The sequence below is a fragment of the Lithobates pipiens genome, unplaced genomic scaffold (genome assembly GCF_037356315.1).
Source record: "Lithobates pipiens isolate NorthernLeopardFrog02 unplaced genomic scaffold, aLitPip1_a1.2 Scaffold_10, whole genome shotgun sequence".
NCBI lineage: Eukaryota > Metazoa > Chordata > Amphibia > Anura > Ranidae > Lithobates > Lithobates pipiens.
The window spans coordinates 227,102,410-227,121,881 of NW_027507686.1; the positions used below are offsets into that span (position 1 = coordinate 227,102,410).

Here is a 19,472-nt window from a genome sequence, read left to right on the forward strand (position 1 = left end):
TAGTTATATTCTTGAGATGAATGTGAATATAATCAGATGTGTATGTCTGTGTAAGAAGCTAAAAGATGGCTTCCCTCGTGTGTTTAGCAGTCTGCTTCTAAAGCTATATAAATGTCTGTATATTTAAATTTTCCCAATCTAGAAGAAATTAAATATATACAACTCAATCATACTATAAAGACCCAACCCATTCATACATATGTTAGTAACTTTTTATTTGGTAAATATTCGATATTAGATGAAGGAAGGCTTCTAACAGCAACCAATTAAAAATTTGCACCACACAAAGTTCTCTCAGCCCTTCAAGTAAACCCTTCTATAATTTTCAGCCAAGGAAGCTGCCATCTTGGCCTCTGTTTTAATCTTCGACTGCTATGGTATTGCACATGCGATCAGTTATGTCTCCAAACATTGGACCCCGGTATCCTCTTCTTCAGCGGGCGGTCCGCTTCACGATAAGTGGTCTCTGTTGCGGATTCGCTGCAAAATTACTTTTATCAGCCTGCCGCAGTCTCGTGCCCTTCTGCCCATAGCTCTTAAAGGGCCATTTTTTTTTAATAAATTTTTTTTTTTTTTAAATGACAACATTTTATTAAATTTTTTTTATTGCATTTCAGGTTAAATATGAGATCTGAGGTCTTTTTGAGATAAAGAGGTCCTGTCATGCTTTTTTTTTTTTCTATTACAAGGGATGTTTACATTTAATAAAGATGACGGTTTTTGTTTTTGCTTTTGAAAAAGAACAGTGTAAAAAGAAAAAAAAATGGTAAAATAAGAAAAAAAAATGATTTAAACTTGCCACCTCCGCTCGCATGCAGAAGTGAACACATACGTAAGTAGCGCCCGTATATGAAAACGGTGTTCAACCTGCATCGAAAGTGATTGTGGTACTGTTTGTGTCCCAGTCATTGATACTGCAGGAATAGTAGCATGTGAAAGCATGTCCCGTGTTTGGGGTTTATTTGTAGCTTTCAAACCCTGTGGCTTTCACACACTAAGTGCATTGTGCAGTATGTATCGGTTCAGTAAAACTGCGCCTTGGTGCAATCATGGAAAGTAAATGTAGTAAAAAAGGTCAGTCTTGTTTTAGCGCACAGTTTTCAGATCGATACTATAACATCATATTTATCACTTTTTTATTTTTTTATTTAAAAAAAAAAAAAAAAAAAAAAAAAGAAAACGGTGTTCAAACCACACATGAGGTATTATCACGATCCATAGAGTGAGAGTAATAATTCTAGCCCTAGAACCTCCTCTGTAACTCAAAATATGCAACCTGTAGAATTTGTTTTAAACGTTGCCTATGGAGTAAAAGTTTGTCGCCATTCCACGAGCGGGTGCAATTTTGAAGCGTGGCATGTTAGGTATCAATTTACTCGGGAAATAACATCTTTTACAATATATATATAAAAAAAATTGGGCTAACTTTACTGGTTTACTTTTTAATTCCAAAAAGTGATTTTTTATTTTTTCTAAAAAGACGCGCTTGTAAGACCGCTGCACAAATACGGTGTGACAAAGTATTGCAACAACCCCCATTTTATTCTCTAGTATGTTCGAAATATATGTATGTTTTGGGGTTTCTAAGTAATTTTCTAGCAAAAAAAAATGTTTTTAACTTGTAAACAACAAATCTCAGAGGCTTGGTTAATTGTAATGTGCCTATGTACATGCACACAGGCATGTAAACAAGAGCCGTGCATTCTTCAGTTAAAAAATAAAATAAAATCAGATTTTTGTGTGTAGTAAAATATGCAACAGAAAACTGCGATTCTCTCCCAGCAAAAATGCAAAAGTATTGCAGTAGCGATCCCCAAATGTACAACAGTATCTAAAGAAGTTTATCTAAAGAACTGTCACCCAGACAGAGAACTAGCCAATCTGGAAGTAACAATAGTAATCTGTAAGGGCCGGTTCACACAGCGAGGCGATGCGAGGCGACACGGCTCGCCTCGCCTCGCTCCCGCAAGTCGCCCCCGTTCTGTACAATGGAACCGTTCTGAGAGGAGCGACTCGAGTCGCGACTTCGGGGGCGACTTGCATTGACTTCTATACAGAAGTCCTCTGCAAGTCACCGCTGAGGTCCCCGCAGGTCGCGGCGAGGCAAGTCGGAGACGCCGCGCCTCGCTGTGTGAACCAGCCCTAAAGCAATAAATGCAAGCTGCTAACTTCAGGAGATAAAGTAACTATGTATCCACTGCATACAATGTATCTGGGAGTGACTGATTGCTGCAAATGTCAACAAAAGTCCAAGTAAAAAGCTGGTTTGTATGAATGTGCATTTGCATCTGATTAGCCATGATGGTAAAGCATTATCTGAGGATTCAGGCTTGAATTGTAGATGGTCCTCCTGGCCAGCAGAGGGTATCCAATGCATAAATAAAAATCTACCCTTCCCCCCCTTAATGAGTGTTGCTGCTGTTTGGCGATTTCACATTCAGCATACCAACCACTGACACTGTACTATCTGGCCACCTGATTCCTAGAAACCATTGAAGCTGTGCCCTGCTAGCATTCTAGCAACCAGTGAAGTTGTGCCAGGCCAATTAGTAGGGCAGAGGGAGCCCAGCGAACACCCCTTCGCTGATCCTCCCTTCAGTGAATGAACCAGGAAATGCTATATATTACATCCCTTCCCGGTTCAGGGCTGTCATTCCCTGATGACGCTGGCCGGGTAAGTAGCTAATAGAACCCGATCTGTGTATCTTTAGCTGCATTGAACTATATAGACATGTGCGGTTTGTTTCGTTCTGAATAAATATTCAGACAAATTTTTTTGTTTTTCAGATATATCCAAATACCTGAATTGCAGTATCCTAGCCAATATTACTTCTAATTACTTTATTTTAATCTCTACTTTCCGTGACAGGGTCAGACCTTACAGATATTATTGTTATTATACTACAACATTTAGTTTTCCACGTGCATGCTCCTGAAGAGTGGATGAATCCACGAAATGCATAGAGCTACTATATGCCATGTTTTATGCCAACTATATGTTTTACTTAATGATCACTTGTAATATGTGATTTGTATTTTTAGTGGTCAATTGTTATTGCTGTATGTTTATCCATTGAATGGAATATATTGGTCTTCTTGGTGTACTCATGATTACCCTCATGCAACCTACCATTGATTTTCCAATAAATGTAAATGTTTTACACCTGCCTGCTTCATTCAAAGTCCCAACCCCCCGTCATCTTGATTGCTGAATTGCAGTATAAATGAAGCTTACCAAATGCTCTGACTTTCCGAATTTCGAATTGAAGTTTGAATCAAATTTTACATCAAATTCCAGTTGAATTTGAACTGTAAACATATTTCTGAACTCTGACTGAGTACTCTTTCAAAATAATGTTTTTTTTATTATTATTTTTTTTGTTCATCCAACGGTGATTTAAAGAGGCATTGTAATCATTTGATGAAGATTTATTTATTTTCTGTTTGGTCGAATCAAACTTTTTTTTATTTTTTTTTTTTTTTTTACTCGAAAGTGAACAATTTTTTTATTTTTTTGTTAAAATGTATCGATTTTGAACATTTCGAATAATAAAAAAAAATATCTTTAAATTCAAAGAAAAAAAAATAATGAATTCCAAATACAAATTCAAAGAATCCAACCGAATTTAACTAAACTAGATTAATGAATCTAAACAAAATGAAACTCCTTTTTTTTTCATCATGCACATGTCTATTGGAATGCATTGGAGAAAGGAAGCCTGTCACAATATGCATGCTATCACACATGAGGCTATTGATCCCCTATTAACAATACAGTTAATTAAAAAAAGGTTTAAAAAAATGAAAGTGACAAAAAGTTCTTTCCCCTCGTCCCTTCTGTAGATGACAACACAGTGCCTTTGCTGCATATAAATCTCAAGTCTTATCGGCCCTAGCTGAGCCTAGCTTACCTGCAAACTACTGAACAACTCCCCATGCTACAGGGATAAAAGGGGGATGGGGGGGGGGGCAAAGCCAGCTGCTTGGCATGATTATACTGCTCCCCCATAGAGTTTCAGTAAGCTTTGTCAACCAAGGATGGGAAGTGTTAGTGAAATTAAAGGAAAACGTATTGAAAACGGATGCAGCCTTTACTACCAAAAGCTGGGTAACCTGCAAAAAACATATTTAAAGTGTAAATACTTATGTGCAAACCAAATAAATAGTAAATAATACTAAGTAGCTGCCAACATAAATGGTATTCCCACAGAGTGATAATAGTGAATAATGTGGTGCTCACTCAAATGTAATGTGTTAGCAAATGGAGTGACAAGTAAGGATGTGCAACTAAACACAAACAAAATAATGTTATATACCTTCATAAACAATGTGCAATATTGCAAAGTAAATTAAATGTTGATCCTCATCATGCAAATAAACAGCAATATAATTATAAAATAAATGTATCTTCATAAACAATCAAGTACAATGGATCCAAAGTGACCATAAAGTGAAATAAATGTGCTAGACCTGCCTAATTCATAATATTCATTATCAATAAAGTGCGTGTGCAAAATGCTTCCACCATCTGCAATGCGCAAGTGACTTGCCCCAGCCTTCCACCTCAGACAGAGACCACTACAGGTCGGGTAGAGCCTCTGCATAGATGTAACTCCAGGTTTCAAGGCAATAGCAACCATTTTTCCAGGTACACCCAGCCAGATAAATATGAACTTGCAATGGTGGTATTCATTTATATACAGGTTCTTCCTTACAATCATATGCAGTTAGACATGCAACAGTGATCTCCATGGTGTAGTATTCAAATATACTTTATTAAGAAAAACGTAGTAATTAACATGTTAAAATATCACTGTTCAGTTTTACAAACACAGGAACTTCTGGTCTCGGAAAGTGACGTCACCCAGCTCCTCCCGATGCGTTGCGTCACTGATCACATGACTTCATCAAGGGTATGGTGTCTGGTGTACAATGTCGGCCTTATATAGCGAGCACGGCTGTCATGGTAACCACAGCAGTCTTTGCAACTCTTAATCTGATATTAATTCACAATCTTGACTAGCACGATATGTGTATAATGAGAAATCGAATGAATATTCCGCATTTTATTTTAAAAAAAATAATAATAAAAACACAATACTTGACAAACCATAACATTTCTGATTAGTGCAATAATCTGATCACAAGACCGCGCCACCTGCTGACTGAACCTAAAATAACACCCATCAATTAAAATGGTCGAGAGAATGGAATGGATAGCAACATCTAGTGAATAATTAAGAAAAAGCTTTAAAATTCTATAAAAATTCATAAAATCAAATGAATATTAGTTATAAAAATGTATGTGTGTGTGTGTGTGTATGTGTGTGTGTGTGTGTGTGTGTGTGTGTGTGTGTGTATATATATATATATATATATATATATATATATATATATATATATATATATATATATATATATTATATATTTTTGGTTTTGAATGAATTGTATGTGTGATGATGTAAGGGTAGTTTTTGACAATGATTTTTATTTTTTATTGGTGTCGCATCTGCATCTGCTCTCAACATGGACTGAATAGGAATTTCTCCCCTGTTCCACAGGTTTTGTTCATACCAGCAACGTTGCCCAATGCAATTAGACTTCTGTCCTAAGGCTTCAGTTGTTGTTCATTTGCTGTGTTGGTGTGCAAAAAAAAATAGGACATTCTGCATTTTTGCAGCACGTTCACATATGCTGTAACGCACTGCAGCTCATTGCCCCAGGATGGCTCCAACCAGTTTTAATGCAATGTTGCTTTAAATGATGCATTCTATTTACCAGGTACAAGTTGGGGAATAAAGTTTTCCTTCATTTTCGGTTTTCTATATGCTTCGGTAGCACGGCAGACATGAAGTAATTGTGACTCTCTCTCTTACTTTTTGGCAAGTAGGCAGACTCCAGGCACGCTCACAGATGCCTGTGCTTTTCCAAGTCATGTGGAGTTTTTACAGCTTGCTAACTTTAGAAGTAATATACAGGCCCTGTCAGACATGATGGGCAGAATCTTCCTGCGGTGGGAGGCTGGAACCGTTCTGTATGTGCAAGGTACAGACATATTTCTGTACAAATTCTAACGATTCGTGTTTCTTTCTAGGAATCTAAGTAGTTAAAACCCAGTCACTGAAATTCCATATAGGCTTTTATAGCTGCAGTCAGAAGTAGCTGCAAGGATAAATTGGGACAAAAAAGGTAAAACAAGAAAAAAAGTATTCTGTTTTTCAAAAGGAAAATCTGAGTTCTTTGATAGTTAGGGTTTACATATACATTTAAATCTAGACACATTTTACATAGCTTGGACCAATATAAGTATGCATGTGCCATACCTGTGGAATCCCCATGGAAGATGGAAATGTCACTGTAGTAGGTTTTCCTAGTACAGTGATTGATGCTTGCTTCTGGGTCCCCTGCTGAGCCGCTTCCCTGTTGCTTACAAACACAAGGGGTTGCATTGTCCACTCGAGCATGGGCACTATTCAGAGAACACTGTACATTTTCTCAATGAATGCAAAGTGTTGGACAAGGTGGAGATCACGTGCTGCCAATCTCCATCTCTCTGCCCTGTCCAATCGGAGAACGCTTTGCATTCATATGCTTGTAGCCAGGTGTGCTGCTGCACTGTTTGCCTGTGAGAGCTTGAGCCTTTGTGAGCTCCCATAGAGCCTGAGGATTGAGTCAGAGATTCACTGTGTCTTGAGACCTGACATGTGGGTACCTACACCAAAGCTGAGATGCTGAGCCTTGTGTACCAGGAGGGGTTAGCTCATCATCCGTGCTTATATAATCACTGATACAGTTAATGCAATAAAGCCTGTCCCTGGTTAGTCAGCCCACTAGCCATCTGCTGCACACTCTTAAAAGGATCACTAAACGTGCACCACCTACAGAAGTGCTCCAATGTAAGCTGAACAATACTGACCCTTAGGCACCAGTTACTTTGCAGCCATATTCAGGGGTACCCTTACCTCAGGAATGGATATGCCCACCCACTATTGGGGCTATAGAGTACACACAAGGACCTTTATTTCCTGAGTCAGTTCATGCCAATACTTTACTTTAATCCTGTTTTGCATCAGGTTTAGTCTAATTGACCATTGCTTCAGTTCTGATGATTGCCAGTTTGAGTCAGTGAACATTTATCTAGTACACTATGTTCAAGTCTGTCTGATTGCCTGTTTAATTATGCGTTTAACTGTAATTTCCATAATATATCTAATCTACTAACAAGTTGCTTGTGTCCTAATTTCTGTGCATTATTATTGAATAATGGCTTACTAACACTTAAAGCGGAGTTCCACCCTCATCAGCTCAAGTGCAGGCGCCACCACTGCAACTAAGGGAAACCAGCAGTGGAGCCTTCAGGCTTCAAAGCTGTTTTCAATACTGAGCATGCGCGACTCATGCAGCGCTTTCTGAATGGCCCCCTGTGTGTGTCCCAGAAGGCAGCGGGGGGGGAACAAGGAGGGGCCGAGGCCGAAGAGGAAATGACATGCCTCACCACAGCGAGGCTAGGACAGAAGTACACCATGGTACTTCATAAAAGGTGAGAAGAAAAAATGTATATCCAAAAATTAGGTCTTTAGTTTAATTCCAAGTAGTAAGGTTGGGTGGAACTCCAACATGAAATTTGAATAAAGCAAGGTGTGGAGCTCTAACCTGTGACTAGACAGTGAAGGAAAAAGTGATGAAACCATCTCTCTGACTTTCTTTTCCTATTGACATACTTCTTGTAAGCACAAGTATTGGTTGACTCCTAGTGCTGTTTCTTTGTTTAGTTGTATGTGTACCTGGGGCTGCAAGAAACTGATACCTTGTCATACATACATACATACATACATGCATACATTTGTATGTTCCTTAATTATGCAGGGCTGTGTCAAAAAAAAACAAAAAAAAAACACAAAATTATCTGCCTAAATTTCAACTTTAATGCCCCGTACACACGAGCGAAATTTCCATCCAAGATTTTTCCAACATAATTCCACTCAAGCCTGGCTTGCATACACACGGTCACACAAAAGTTCACGAAACTTTCGACCGTCAAGAACGCGGTGACGTACAACACGACGACGAGCCGCGAAAATGAAGTTCAATGCTTTAGAGCATGCGTCAGAATTGCTACTGACGGTCAGAGTTTTCGATCTGAACTTTTTCCGACCGAAAAATTGAGAAAATGCTCTCAATCTTTTGCTAGCGGGAATTCGGCCAGCAAAAGTCTGATGGAGCATACACATAGTTGCATTTTCCACCCAAAGCTCTCATCTGTCTTTTGCTGGCCGAATTTCCGATTGTGTGTACGGGGTTTAACAGTTTTCTCATGTTTTAGCTCAAGTACTAGCTTACATTTGGTGCATTTAATAATCTTCAAAAGTGAAGTCTTCTAAATGTTACTGTTAGGAATGGCATAAGCACATATAGACCATTTGTTAAATTGCCAATTTATTGAAATAGTTTAAGAATTACAGTTGGGCTCCATTCACACTTGTACCACTCTAAAGTTGCATTAACTTATTTATTATTATTTATTTATTACTTTGTCCAGTGATGATGTACAGCTGTTGCATTGTATAACATTCAGGTAGGACTTTCATGCAATGTCTGAGGGTTCACATTGAAATCTATGGCCCTCCAAGTTGCATGGAAATCCAACCAAAGTAGTGCATCAACTACTTTTGAAGTCGCTGCAACTTTAAGTCGCACATATATGAATGGTTATCATTGGAAAACATGGGGAACGACTTGTCAAACAACTTTGATGATCAAAGTTGCATGACAAGTCGTTCAAGTCGTACAAGTGTGAATGGAGCCTTATAAATCCTTATTAAATTCCTTTTGTTCTACATCTATTCCGAGACATAGCACATGGCACACTTGTACATGGCACAAATACTGTTCCATATTCTAGGATTCCAGTTTCATCAATATAATGGTATGTGATGAGTGAGAGGCTCATCATTTGTGTATCTAGTCTGTGTTTTAATCTAAATGTGTTGATCAGAGTGTGTACTTATGTAAGCAATAATTCAACTGTACAGAATCGTTAGAACAGGTATGAGAAAACAATGATACTCCCACATTAACCTCTAATTTTATTTTGTTAATATCTAAAACATTTGGGTGGTTCTTAAATTCCTATTACAAAATGACTGCTGTCAGCCGGTTTGTGTGATTTGAAACTAATGCATATCCACAAATCAGTCACTGAGTTTGTGTATAGCAAAGCTATGTAGATCTTGTCAGGCTTTCCTACAGTCCATTGGTGACTCGGTGGATGAGAGTGGGAAAAAAATAAACTCTTTCTTATCAACTAAAGCTAGCCATAGACTGATCAATTTGCCCGATTCTGCAGGGACTGAACGAATTTCAGTCTTATCTGGCCCTCTTAGTTCAACGTAAGTCGACTTCTATCAAATAAACAAGCTGGAAAACTTTTATGGATCAGCAGCTAGGGCCGCTGATCAGTGTATTCTGGCAATGTCCTGGTGGAGGGGATACCTCCATCCACCTCACTTGTTGTTTTTTTTTTTTTTTTTTGTCAGCCCACTGGCTCAGCGGGAAAAAAATGAACCATCTATGACAAGCTTAAGACAACACATGTACAACAAAGGTGTCTTTCCATGTTGGGTTTCAGTGCGATTTTTACATCTTCGCTTGGTCACATGACACTACTTGGTCACTTCTTCCCAACTGACTGCTGACTTGCAACTTTTCCAATGCCTATATCATGCGAGCACAGTATGTGGACAAGGCCTACTGTCTCCGCACATTAGGGGTACCTAGCTTGTGTGTACCCATCATTGTCCAGAATGAGGCGGGCCACAGTCATGTGAAAATCAACATTATGGTGGTATCCCAACTTAGATGAGCCGTACACTATGTGCAGTAGTTAGTCCTCCTGTAAAACATACTGTCCCATGTTACTACACACCTTTCTTGTGTATGTTGCATTTAGGAGGGACACCACTGTGCCCATGACCTCTCCACCAGTCCAGCGTACCTCTGTCACCTTACTCCTAGTGACAGAATGGGGTCCCGTCAAGGACTAGTGGCTAGGTATATGGGATCTCTGTACCACGGGTTTGGTTCCAGTTACTTTGGGGACCTGTCACCTACGCCAAGTACCATGCTTCATGACCGGCTGCTATACACTTCCCACCAATTCATGGTCACCCGTCAACTGTCTAATGCCGCGTACACACGAGCGGACTGTATGGCGTACTTAGTCCGTCATACAATCCGACGGACAGTCCGTCATACTTTCGACTGAACGGACTTGACCACACACGGATACCCAAACAGTCCGTCGAAAGCTTGCGCGATGACGTGTACAGCATGTACGACGGGACTAGAAATAGGAAGTCCAATACACAGCAAAGCACCCTTCCACCATGTAAATCCTTTCTGGGCATGCGCCATTCTTAGTCCGTCGAACTAGCCTACTGACGAGCGGATTGTCCGCTGAAACAAAGTACGACAGACAGAATTTCGAAAAATCCGAAATACTTAGTACGCCAGACTGCATGCTGAAAAAGTCAGCTGAAGCCCACACACGAGCGGACTGTCCGCTGAAATGTGTTTCGACGGACTAAGTACGCCATACAGTCCGCCCGTGTGTACGCGGCATAACTCTCCTGCCAAGTTAACCTTCTGTAGTGGCCTTGCTTCATACCCTATGTGTGCTTTACAGGCCTCGTTCCTTCAATACGCCATGTACCACCATGCACCTCTTTGAATAACTTCAGACCAGGCTCCAGAACTTTACTAGAAACACTTGAAAAGCATAACCGTCTCAAGTGCATCTTAGTCCATTCCTCACTAACTCACTCGTGGCTGCCGAGGCGTACCTTTAAAAGATGAGAGTCCCAAAACTGGCCAATACTGGTGTGAGCCTTTTTGTAAGTGGCAGATGAAGGTTATGTTTCTTCTGGTGACGTGGACCTTCCAGCTCCCATGCAGTCCTGCTTTGTTCAATAGGCCCTGAGCCCAGCCTTCTCCGTGTGTGTATATAAATCTCTACCAGGAAGGTAGGTAGGACCCAAAAAGCCCGGGAAACTGGTGACAAACACTTAACACTTCCCTGGCTTTGACAACCTAAGCTGACTTGCTGTAACATCATATTCCTAATGTAGGCCCCTGCCTACAAGAATGTTTAACTGCCACAATAAGCTTAAGGCGGCTCCAGGTGATGTGGTCTGGAAAATGTGAAATTAATTTTTTCCGCCAGACTTTCCAAATGAACGGACTTGCCCACACACGAACTAAAGTCCGTTCATTTTGAACGTGACTTCAGGTACGACGGGACTAGCGAAGGAAGTCAATGTCGCTGCCTCAATCGGCGAGACTGACACCTTAGCCCCGTCGCCTGGTATGTATTTTAAGGGGAAGCCCCTACGCCGAAAAAACAGCGTGGGGGTCCCCCCAAAGTCCATACCAGACCCTTATCCAAGCACGCAGCCTGGCCGGTCAGGAAAGGGGGTGGGGACGAGCAAGCACCCCCCCCCCCCGAGCGGTACCAGTCCGCATGCCCTCAACATGGGGGGGGGGGTGAGTGCTTTGGGGAAGGGGGGGCACCCTACGGGATGCCCACCCCAAAGCACCTTGTCCCCATGTTTGAGGACAAGGGCCTCTTCCTGACAACCCTGGCCATCTTTCTTCTTTTATCTATCTTTCTTCTCTCTCCCACTGTAATGCCATTTCACTGGCACACTATTTGGTCTGTTTTCAAACAATTACACCCCCAAAATGTATCTTTAGTTGGCCAGTAAAATGTTTTTCCTACATTTCTACTTTCGGAGTAACTTTACAAATTTGTGAGCTGTAGTAACTTATTGGCACTTTTTACTTACAGTAAAATTTTTGATCTTGTATTCCTGCATGCCTCCCAACAGTTCATCATTTGGAAGCAAATTCCTTTGTCTCCTTATTTGTTACGCTTTTTGGTCTGACCTATGTATAGAGGGTGTTAGGGGTTCCTTTAGCAATTAACTCCTTCTGCCTGTCAGATTTGTACAGAGGAAGGTTTTAACCAAGACCTCATGTGCACTGCTGCTGGTAAATGGAAGTTTAGGAGCAGTTGGGTGTTTTTTCTTTCAGCTGCCCCTGAGGGTCGTTTACAGTAGTTTCTAGGCAGTTGAGTCTAGAAACATTTTTTTGGAATGCAAAAAAAATGCATTTGAAACGCCTATTGCCTGAAACAGCTTGTAAACACGGTAACTCGCTTCTGTTTACAGGCATTTTTCATTTTTGGCTATTTGAAAAAAAAAACGCTAAACGCGGCATGTAAATGTGGCAAAACTGATGTTTTAAACATCCGTCCTTTACTACCTGTCAAGTTAAATCTTTCAAGAGAGGTTGTAAAAAGTCCTGTGTACATGAAGCCTTAAAAGAAGGATCAGCGCAGGGGACACGTCCTACGGACTGTACGTTATGTCCCTTGTGCTGATTTTTCTGTAATTTATTAATTTTTTCTTTTAGCTACACATAGGCCAGTGGTTCTCAACTTCTGTTCTCAGGACCCACTAAGGGCTAGATTTTAATTATTACCCTGGGGAGATGCAGACTAGAATACTGCAATCACTGAGCAGAAAATATCACATGTGATGTATTTCAGTTATCTTGCAAACCTGGCCTGTTAGCGGGTTCTGAGGACAGGAATTGAGAGCCACTGACGTCGGCTTTAACCATAGCTGCATAGTTATATAGTAGATAAGGTTGAATAAAGACAATAGTCCATCCAGTTCTACCTGTGTAGGTGTGCATGTGTCAGTGTCAGTAATTATTTCCCATATCCCTGTATGTTGTGTTCTTTAAGATGCACATCCAATAGTCTTTTAAAAATAACAATACTCACTGCTGAAACCACGAATTGGTGGAAGAGAGTTCCACATCCTTATCGCCCTGACAGGGAAAAACTCCCTTCACAGTTTAAGGTTTAACTGCTTCTCCCATCTCATTGTGTGGCCATGTGTTGTCTTGGCCCCTGTACACACGGTCGGAGATTCTGCCAACCAAATCCGTCGGATTTTGTCCGTCAGATTTAGTCTGACGGATTGTGTCCGAAACTGTTGCATACACACGGTCGGACTAAGTTGTCGAAAAATCCGATCTTTCAGAACGTGATGACGTAATTTCGTTACAATGGGACTACGTTCAGGCTAGTAGCCAATAGCTTTGATGTAGGAATTTGATCTGAGCATGCGTGGCACTTGGTCCGATCAAAATTCTCTACACATGATCGGAGTATGTCCGACCGGCCCAGTTGGTGGGGAAATATTTCCAACATGTTGGAAAATTGGGTCGGATGGAGATTCGGACGGAATCAGTCCGATGCATACCACACACAGTCGGATTATCTGACGACACGGTCCGTTAAGACGCATTCCGACGGATTCTCCGACCGTGTGTACGCGGCTTTACACTTCCTGAGACTGAATCATTTTATTTATTTTTTTCTACACTGGAATCACCATTTGAGGTATTTGTAAATCGCTATCATGTCCACTCTCAAGCGACGCTTCTCCAGCGAGAATACATTTAGTGCTTTTAGTCCTTGTATTTGAGATCCTCCAATCCCCTTATTAATTTTGTTGCCCTTCTAGGACTCGCTCCAGCACATCCCTTCTTAGGACTGGTTACCAGAGTTTTTAAAGGGGTTGTAAAGTAAAAATTTTTATTTTTTTAAAATAACAAACATGTTATACTTACCTCCACTGTGCAGCTCGTTTTGCACAGAGTGGCCCCGAACCTGCTCTTCTGGGGTCCCTCGGCGGCTGTCTCTGCTTCCTCCCGCAGGTGCTTCTCACGTTAATGCGAGCTCCCTCGCATTGGTGAGAAGCACCTGCGGGCGCGCTCCCGTGATACAGCCGGCGGCTATAGCCGCTCGCTGTATCACAAGGCCCCGCCCCCCGGCGCGCTGCGTCATTGGATGTGATTGACAGCAGCGCGAGCCAATGGCTGCGCTGCTTTCAATCCATCCACTCCAGCCAATCAGCGGCCAGGCTGAGCGGCGAAGAGGACGGCGGGGGCGAGCGCGGGATTTTCGAGGGGTCAGGTAAGTAAAACGGGGGGACTGGGGGCGCCGGCAGTGTCAGATGTTTTTTCACCTTAATGCATAGAATGCATTAAGGTGAAAAAACATTTACCTTTACAACCCCTTTAAGCATTCAACAAATATCAGTGTGCAGGAAGGGCAAAACTGTGTCAATGTCATGTAAGAAGGGCATGACGTGAGCGTGTCCTTCACTACATGCTTATTGCTATAATAGGTCCCACTTTATTGGCACAGAAGAGTGGTAGGATGCTCCTGTGGAAGCCCAAGGGTTGCTGGGAGGACCACCCCGGCTCTGCCAATATATATTGCAGTGAAATACTCTTCTACTTCATAGTTCTTGCTAAACCTAAAGTAGATTGTAAAACCCGATTTGTGCCATGTGTGGCAACCTTGGCTTAAATTGGCTCAACAGATCACGTGATAAATACATGTTGAAGATTCTTGTATGTCCCAAACATGCTTGTGTTTATACTCCTGATGTGATGCTTGTATTTAAAGATTTAAAGCCTTCTGGTTTCTAAATACAAAGTAAATAGTGAATGAAGACTGTATGACTTTCAGATTTTATTATTAAGAATAAAATAATAAAGACCTGGAAGGTGAAGATATTATTGCTCATGCTTGTACATGGGATACAGATTGCCAGTTTCCAGTATATTGTAATAAAGCCATGTGTGCGCCTGTCATTTAAGTTGGCCTGCTCTATGTATTCTTGCATCTTGTGTTTTGACAGTGGGCTACTTCTGCTTTCATAAAACCATGATGATTTGTAGTATGTGAAATCTGGCCCAGCTAGTTTGTATTATCATCTTTATGTAGTACGATATCTGGATCTTTTTCAAGCTGTGCAGTGAACACGTGCAGTCCTTTGAGTGCCTTAGTGTAATTGGCTGTTTTTTTCACCCCCTTCCCTCCTTAGCTTTCAAATTTCATATTTCACTAGCTAGCCAGAGCTGGTTTATTTACACAGGAGGTTTGTCTGTGCATCAAACAACATGGCTACAAGGTCACCCAACCTGATTCTAACTGCCAGTCCGTGTACAGTGCAGCTTGCTATTTTTTTTAGTAAGCGCTACCCCCAAAGGAGTGCATTAGAAATTTGGGTTCTCTGTTCCTCGCCTCAACACCAACAACAATCTCTGCCCCTCTGACACACCTGGTTGGATAAGTAATTGCAAGTACTTATAAGAACACGAGTATAGATACCTTTTAACTTAGCTGTGATTTAGTTCGAGGAATTGGGCACAAGTTTGTTTAGTGACAAATGAATGCAGGCTATTGGTATGGGTTAGAGTAAATGGTGGTTTGAGCATAAATGAGTGTACAGTGTAGGTTCAGACAGTCTGCTTGACCATATAATCACTATGCAAAAGTAACTTCAAATAGAATTCTGTACTACTTACTTGCAATCAACCCATAAATCATCAAAGTCTGCAATAAACGGTTCATATAAGCATTAACTGCAATGTAAATACAAATACTAGAACTGTTCTAGAGTGCACACTAGTAAAATGACTAGGATATTTTACAATGTCCCCTGTGAGGTTACGCTTAGCATGAGCAACAGGTAAAGGTTTATGTGTTGCAGCTGTAAAGGAACAGTCTTTAGACCTAACTCTTCAGCCGGCTAGTGTTGGGGGCCAATTGTAGGATTGATGCACATGAGAATAGTTACTACTAGGCTACTAGATGGCTGTATGGTCTGTTCCTAAAGGGCTCAATCTTTCTCTAGCAGCAGACAATCTAGTACTAGTCCCAGCAGTATTGCAGCTCACAATCCGGTCACACACCATGATTAGTCCACTCTCTGCTCTGCGCCCATGTGACCTATCTGCACCCAGCACTCCAGATCCCATTTAGGCCACCAATATGCAGCAGTGGTGGTGCATATTGGATAGCAATGTGCACACTCTGCTCTCACTTGGGGTCAGAGGAAACTGTGTCCAGGAGGCCTCCCGATAACGTCCTGGATGTGACAAAACAGGTAAGAGTGGGACTTTCAATTAATACGTCACTTCCACCATTTGGAACTGGCTCCATTGTGGTACAGAGCAGTGACGCTTTGAAAGGGAGCCTAGTAAAACGTATAAAGGCGTTTAGGCAATTATGCACTTCCAACCCTGTGGTAACCATTTGGGAGGCCTTTTCTGTTCCATTATCGCTGTGCACTTGTATTTAAATCCAGCTCCAAAAACAAATGAAAACCAAAAATCTTGTGCACTGCCACCACACACCAACCAAATTTAGAAGCTGCAGCAAACTCTAAATGTGTTCCTACATTCACCAGATACAGAAAACTAAAGTGTGTTGCTCTGCTTCAAAAATGAATATATGCTCCACTCAAAACTGAAGCGTTAAACTGACCTCCACTGTTTTTATTCAACTGATCCATGAATTGAAGATTCAGAATAACAGTGGATGTCAGTTTCACGCCTCAGTTGTGGGGTGAGCATATTTTTTATTTTATTTTTTTGAAGCAGTGCAACACACGTTCCAGCTCCATAAACACATGTGGATTATGTCCCAGGTTTTCTCATCCAACATCAGTGCTTGACAGGCAGAATGGGCATAAATTCCCCAAGAAACAATCCAACGTTTTGTGGAAAGCATTCTCAGAAGATTGGAGGTTTTAAAACTTGCCTAAGGGAGGCCAACGTCAGAAAAAATTAAAATTTTACCCTTTTGGAAAAAAAATGTATAAATGCATCAACAATGATCAAAAAAATCTATATTTATTAAATGCCTAAAGAACTATGCATCCAAGATCAGTGTGTCGTGTGTAGTTCACAGGTTCCTGCATTGTTCACCCCTCAGTCCGCCTTCTGTTATGGGGCTGGGGGAATTGATTACACAGTTGCATAGTTAGCCAGGTTGGAAAAAAAATAGAATTCCATCTAGTTTAATAAATAAACTTCTAGTGCAGCAATTTCACCACCCTGTTGCTGTGGTGACAGATGAGACTTTTAGTATGTCCATTTACAGATACCTATTCTCTGCCGACACAGCAGTGCTCAATTGAAAAAATAAGATGTCTGCAGGGAGAAGCCTTGTGATTCGGGTACGTTTAGCTGAGGGGGGTTGTTTAAGGATGGGAAGTTGGGAAATTTCATGTTTTTTGTTTCATGTTACAACCCAAACTTGGGTGTCCCATGTACCATGGTTCAAAAGGTGGACCAAGTCTTTAATGGCCATAGTTTTGGAATGGGATGCTCAACAACTTGCAGCCATGAGCTTGTCATTTTTTTTTTTTACAGCCGGTGATTGCCTATTTAGTAAAAGTGATCTGGGTGGCTCTACAGCCACCTGATCCCTGTTACTGAAGTGAGAAGGGCCGGCCCCCTTGTGAAAGCAATAAAGTTAAATAAGGAAAAGTGTGAAAAAATTGTAATAAAAATGGAAAGAATTTGATAAGTACCTGCACTGAAATACATTCCAAAATTGGCACCATTTTATTCTCCTCGGCTTTCAGAACACATATCTTTGCCAAAAAATTGCTCTGGACACCAAGGGGTTAAATATGTAAGTATAATCATAAAAAAACTCTATTGCCAGAGGCCCATATCATTAATGTAGAGACTGGTGTGGTCCGTACAGGGTAAGCAACTGCTAGTCCTGAAGCGGTTAAGCATAATTTTAATGGTATTTATCAGCACACGTATGATTATCCATCTCTAAGCTTTCTAATGTGATGACATCTCCTACTGACACCATCCGTGTTCTCTTCTGAAAACGACTCCTGTCACTTGTATGTGGAAGTGGTAGCTTTAGTGTAATTTTCAAATGGTTACACCTATAGGGGAGCAGATGCCTTTAAAACTGCATGTAATGCATAAAACTATTATATGTTTTGAAGTAGCCTTCTACTATATTTGGGATATATATATATATATATATATATATATATATATATATATATATATATATATACACACACACACACACTGAGAAATTGTATTTTCTAGCTTCGGCACACTACTGTACTCTGATGTTGCTACTCAGATTTTCTCAGGATATCGTGTAACCATAAAAACATGCTTATGAATATAAAATGAATTATGATAAGCCATTAGATCCTTGAGTGTGGTTAATATGGTATTCTAAGTGAACTTTTTTTTTTTTTTTTTTTTTCTTGGTATAGACGAAGATGCATGGTGTGGGATTTGTGAAAATCCACGCTCCCTGGAATGTTCTGTGCAGAGAAGCTGAGTTTATGAAACTTAAGATGCCTACTAAGAAGGTATGTGCTCACAAGTCTCCCTGTTAATCATAAATAACCCTGGACACATTTATATATAGTGATCGCTGTATGTAAATACTGCTGTTCAATGAAAGGCATGAGCTGTCAAACATCATTTAGCGGTATTAAAATAAAGTCAATAACAGGTAGGCCAAGCTCTTTACAGCAGGGGTCTCAAACTGGTGGCCCTTCAGCTGTTGTGAAACTACAAGTCCCATGAGGCATTGCAAGGCTGACTGTTACAAGCATGACTCCCACAGGTAGAGGGGTGATGGAACTTGTAGTTCCGCAACAGCTAGAGGGCCGCCAGTTTGAAACCCCTGCTTTACAGCTATATGTATGTGAGCTACATATTTTACGTAGCCACAATGCATCTATCTAGAGTGTGCTTAAAATGGTACTATGGGAAAAAAAAAAAAAAAACATATGTGCTGCAATTTATCACTGGCACGAACGCAGCAGTTTTTGTGTCCCCGCTTGTAACATGGTTGTATTGCCTCTTTATCCTGTCAATAGATCCACTAGCAGCAACAGGGTGACAACACTGTTTGTTCTGCAGTGAAAGTTGTGACAATGTAGGCAGGGTAGTCTTAAAGTGATATTAAAGGCAGATTTTTTTTTTCTTTTATATAACATGTCATACTTGCATACAGTGGCTTTGCACAGAGCAGCCCCCAATCCACCTCTTCTTGGGTCCCCTGCTGACACCCCTCGGCCCTGCCGAGTGTCCCCATAGCAAGCAGCTTACCATCGAGGCATCTGAGCTGCTGCCCTGTGTGTCCATTCACACATGAGGCTTGGCTTGGGCCCTGTCCCCGCTCTCTGCTCATTGACCCAAAGGCTCCCGCTGCTGTCTCAGCCAATGAGGAGACCCAGGAGAGTCGCTGCTCTTGTGCACATCGCTGGATCAAGATCAGGCTCAGGGCGGCTGGGTGGGCTGCTGCAAACAGAAGGGGTTTTACCTTTATGCATAGAATGTACAGTATGAAGGTAAAAAAAAATCTTGAGCCTTTACAACCACTTTAAAGTGGAGTTCCACACAAAAAATAGAACTTCCGCTTTTCGGAATCCCCCCCCCCTTTCCGGTGTCACAATTGGCATATTTGAGGGGGGAGCAAATATTTGTCTAATACAGGTATTTTGCTCCCACTTCCAGGCATAGATACTCGCGGGTATCTACGCAACTTA

General features: G+C 41.1%; 1 protein-coding gene and 1 non-coding gene across 6 annotated transcripts in view; both read left to right on the forward strand.

Annotated features, from left to right (window-relative positions):
• ANO1 (anoctamin 1) overlaps positions 1-19,472 on the forward strand; it is a 322,106-nt gene that overhangs the window by 191,222 nt on the left and 111,412 nt on the right. For all 5 annotated transcript variants that reach the window (XM_077462289.1, XM_077462271.1, XM_077462279.1 and 2 more), the window contains one exon: positions 18,186-18,284. In XM_077462289.1, coding sequence (XP_077318415.1) covers positions 18,186-18,284 — 99 coding nt within the window. The remainder of the gene's footprint in view (positions 1-18,185; positions 18,285-19,472) is intronic.
• Positions 866-994, forward strand: LOC143956250 (small nucleolar RNA SNORA71). The gene has a single exon (XR_013269875.1). It is a non-coding gene; the product is annotated as a small nucleolar RNA SNORA71 (small nucleolar RNA).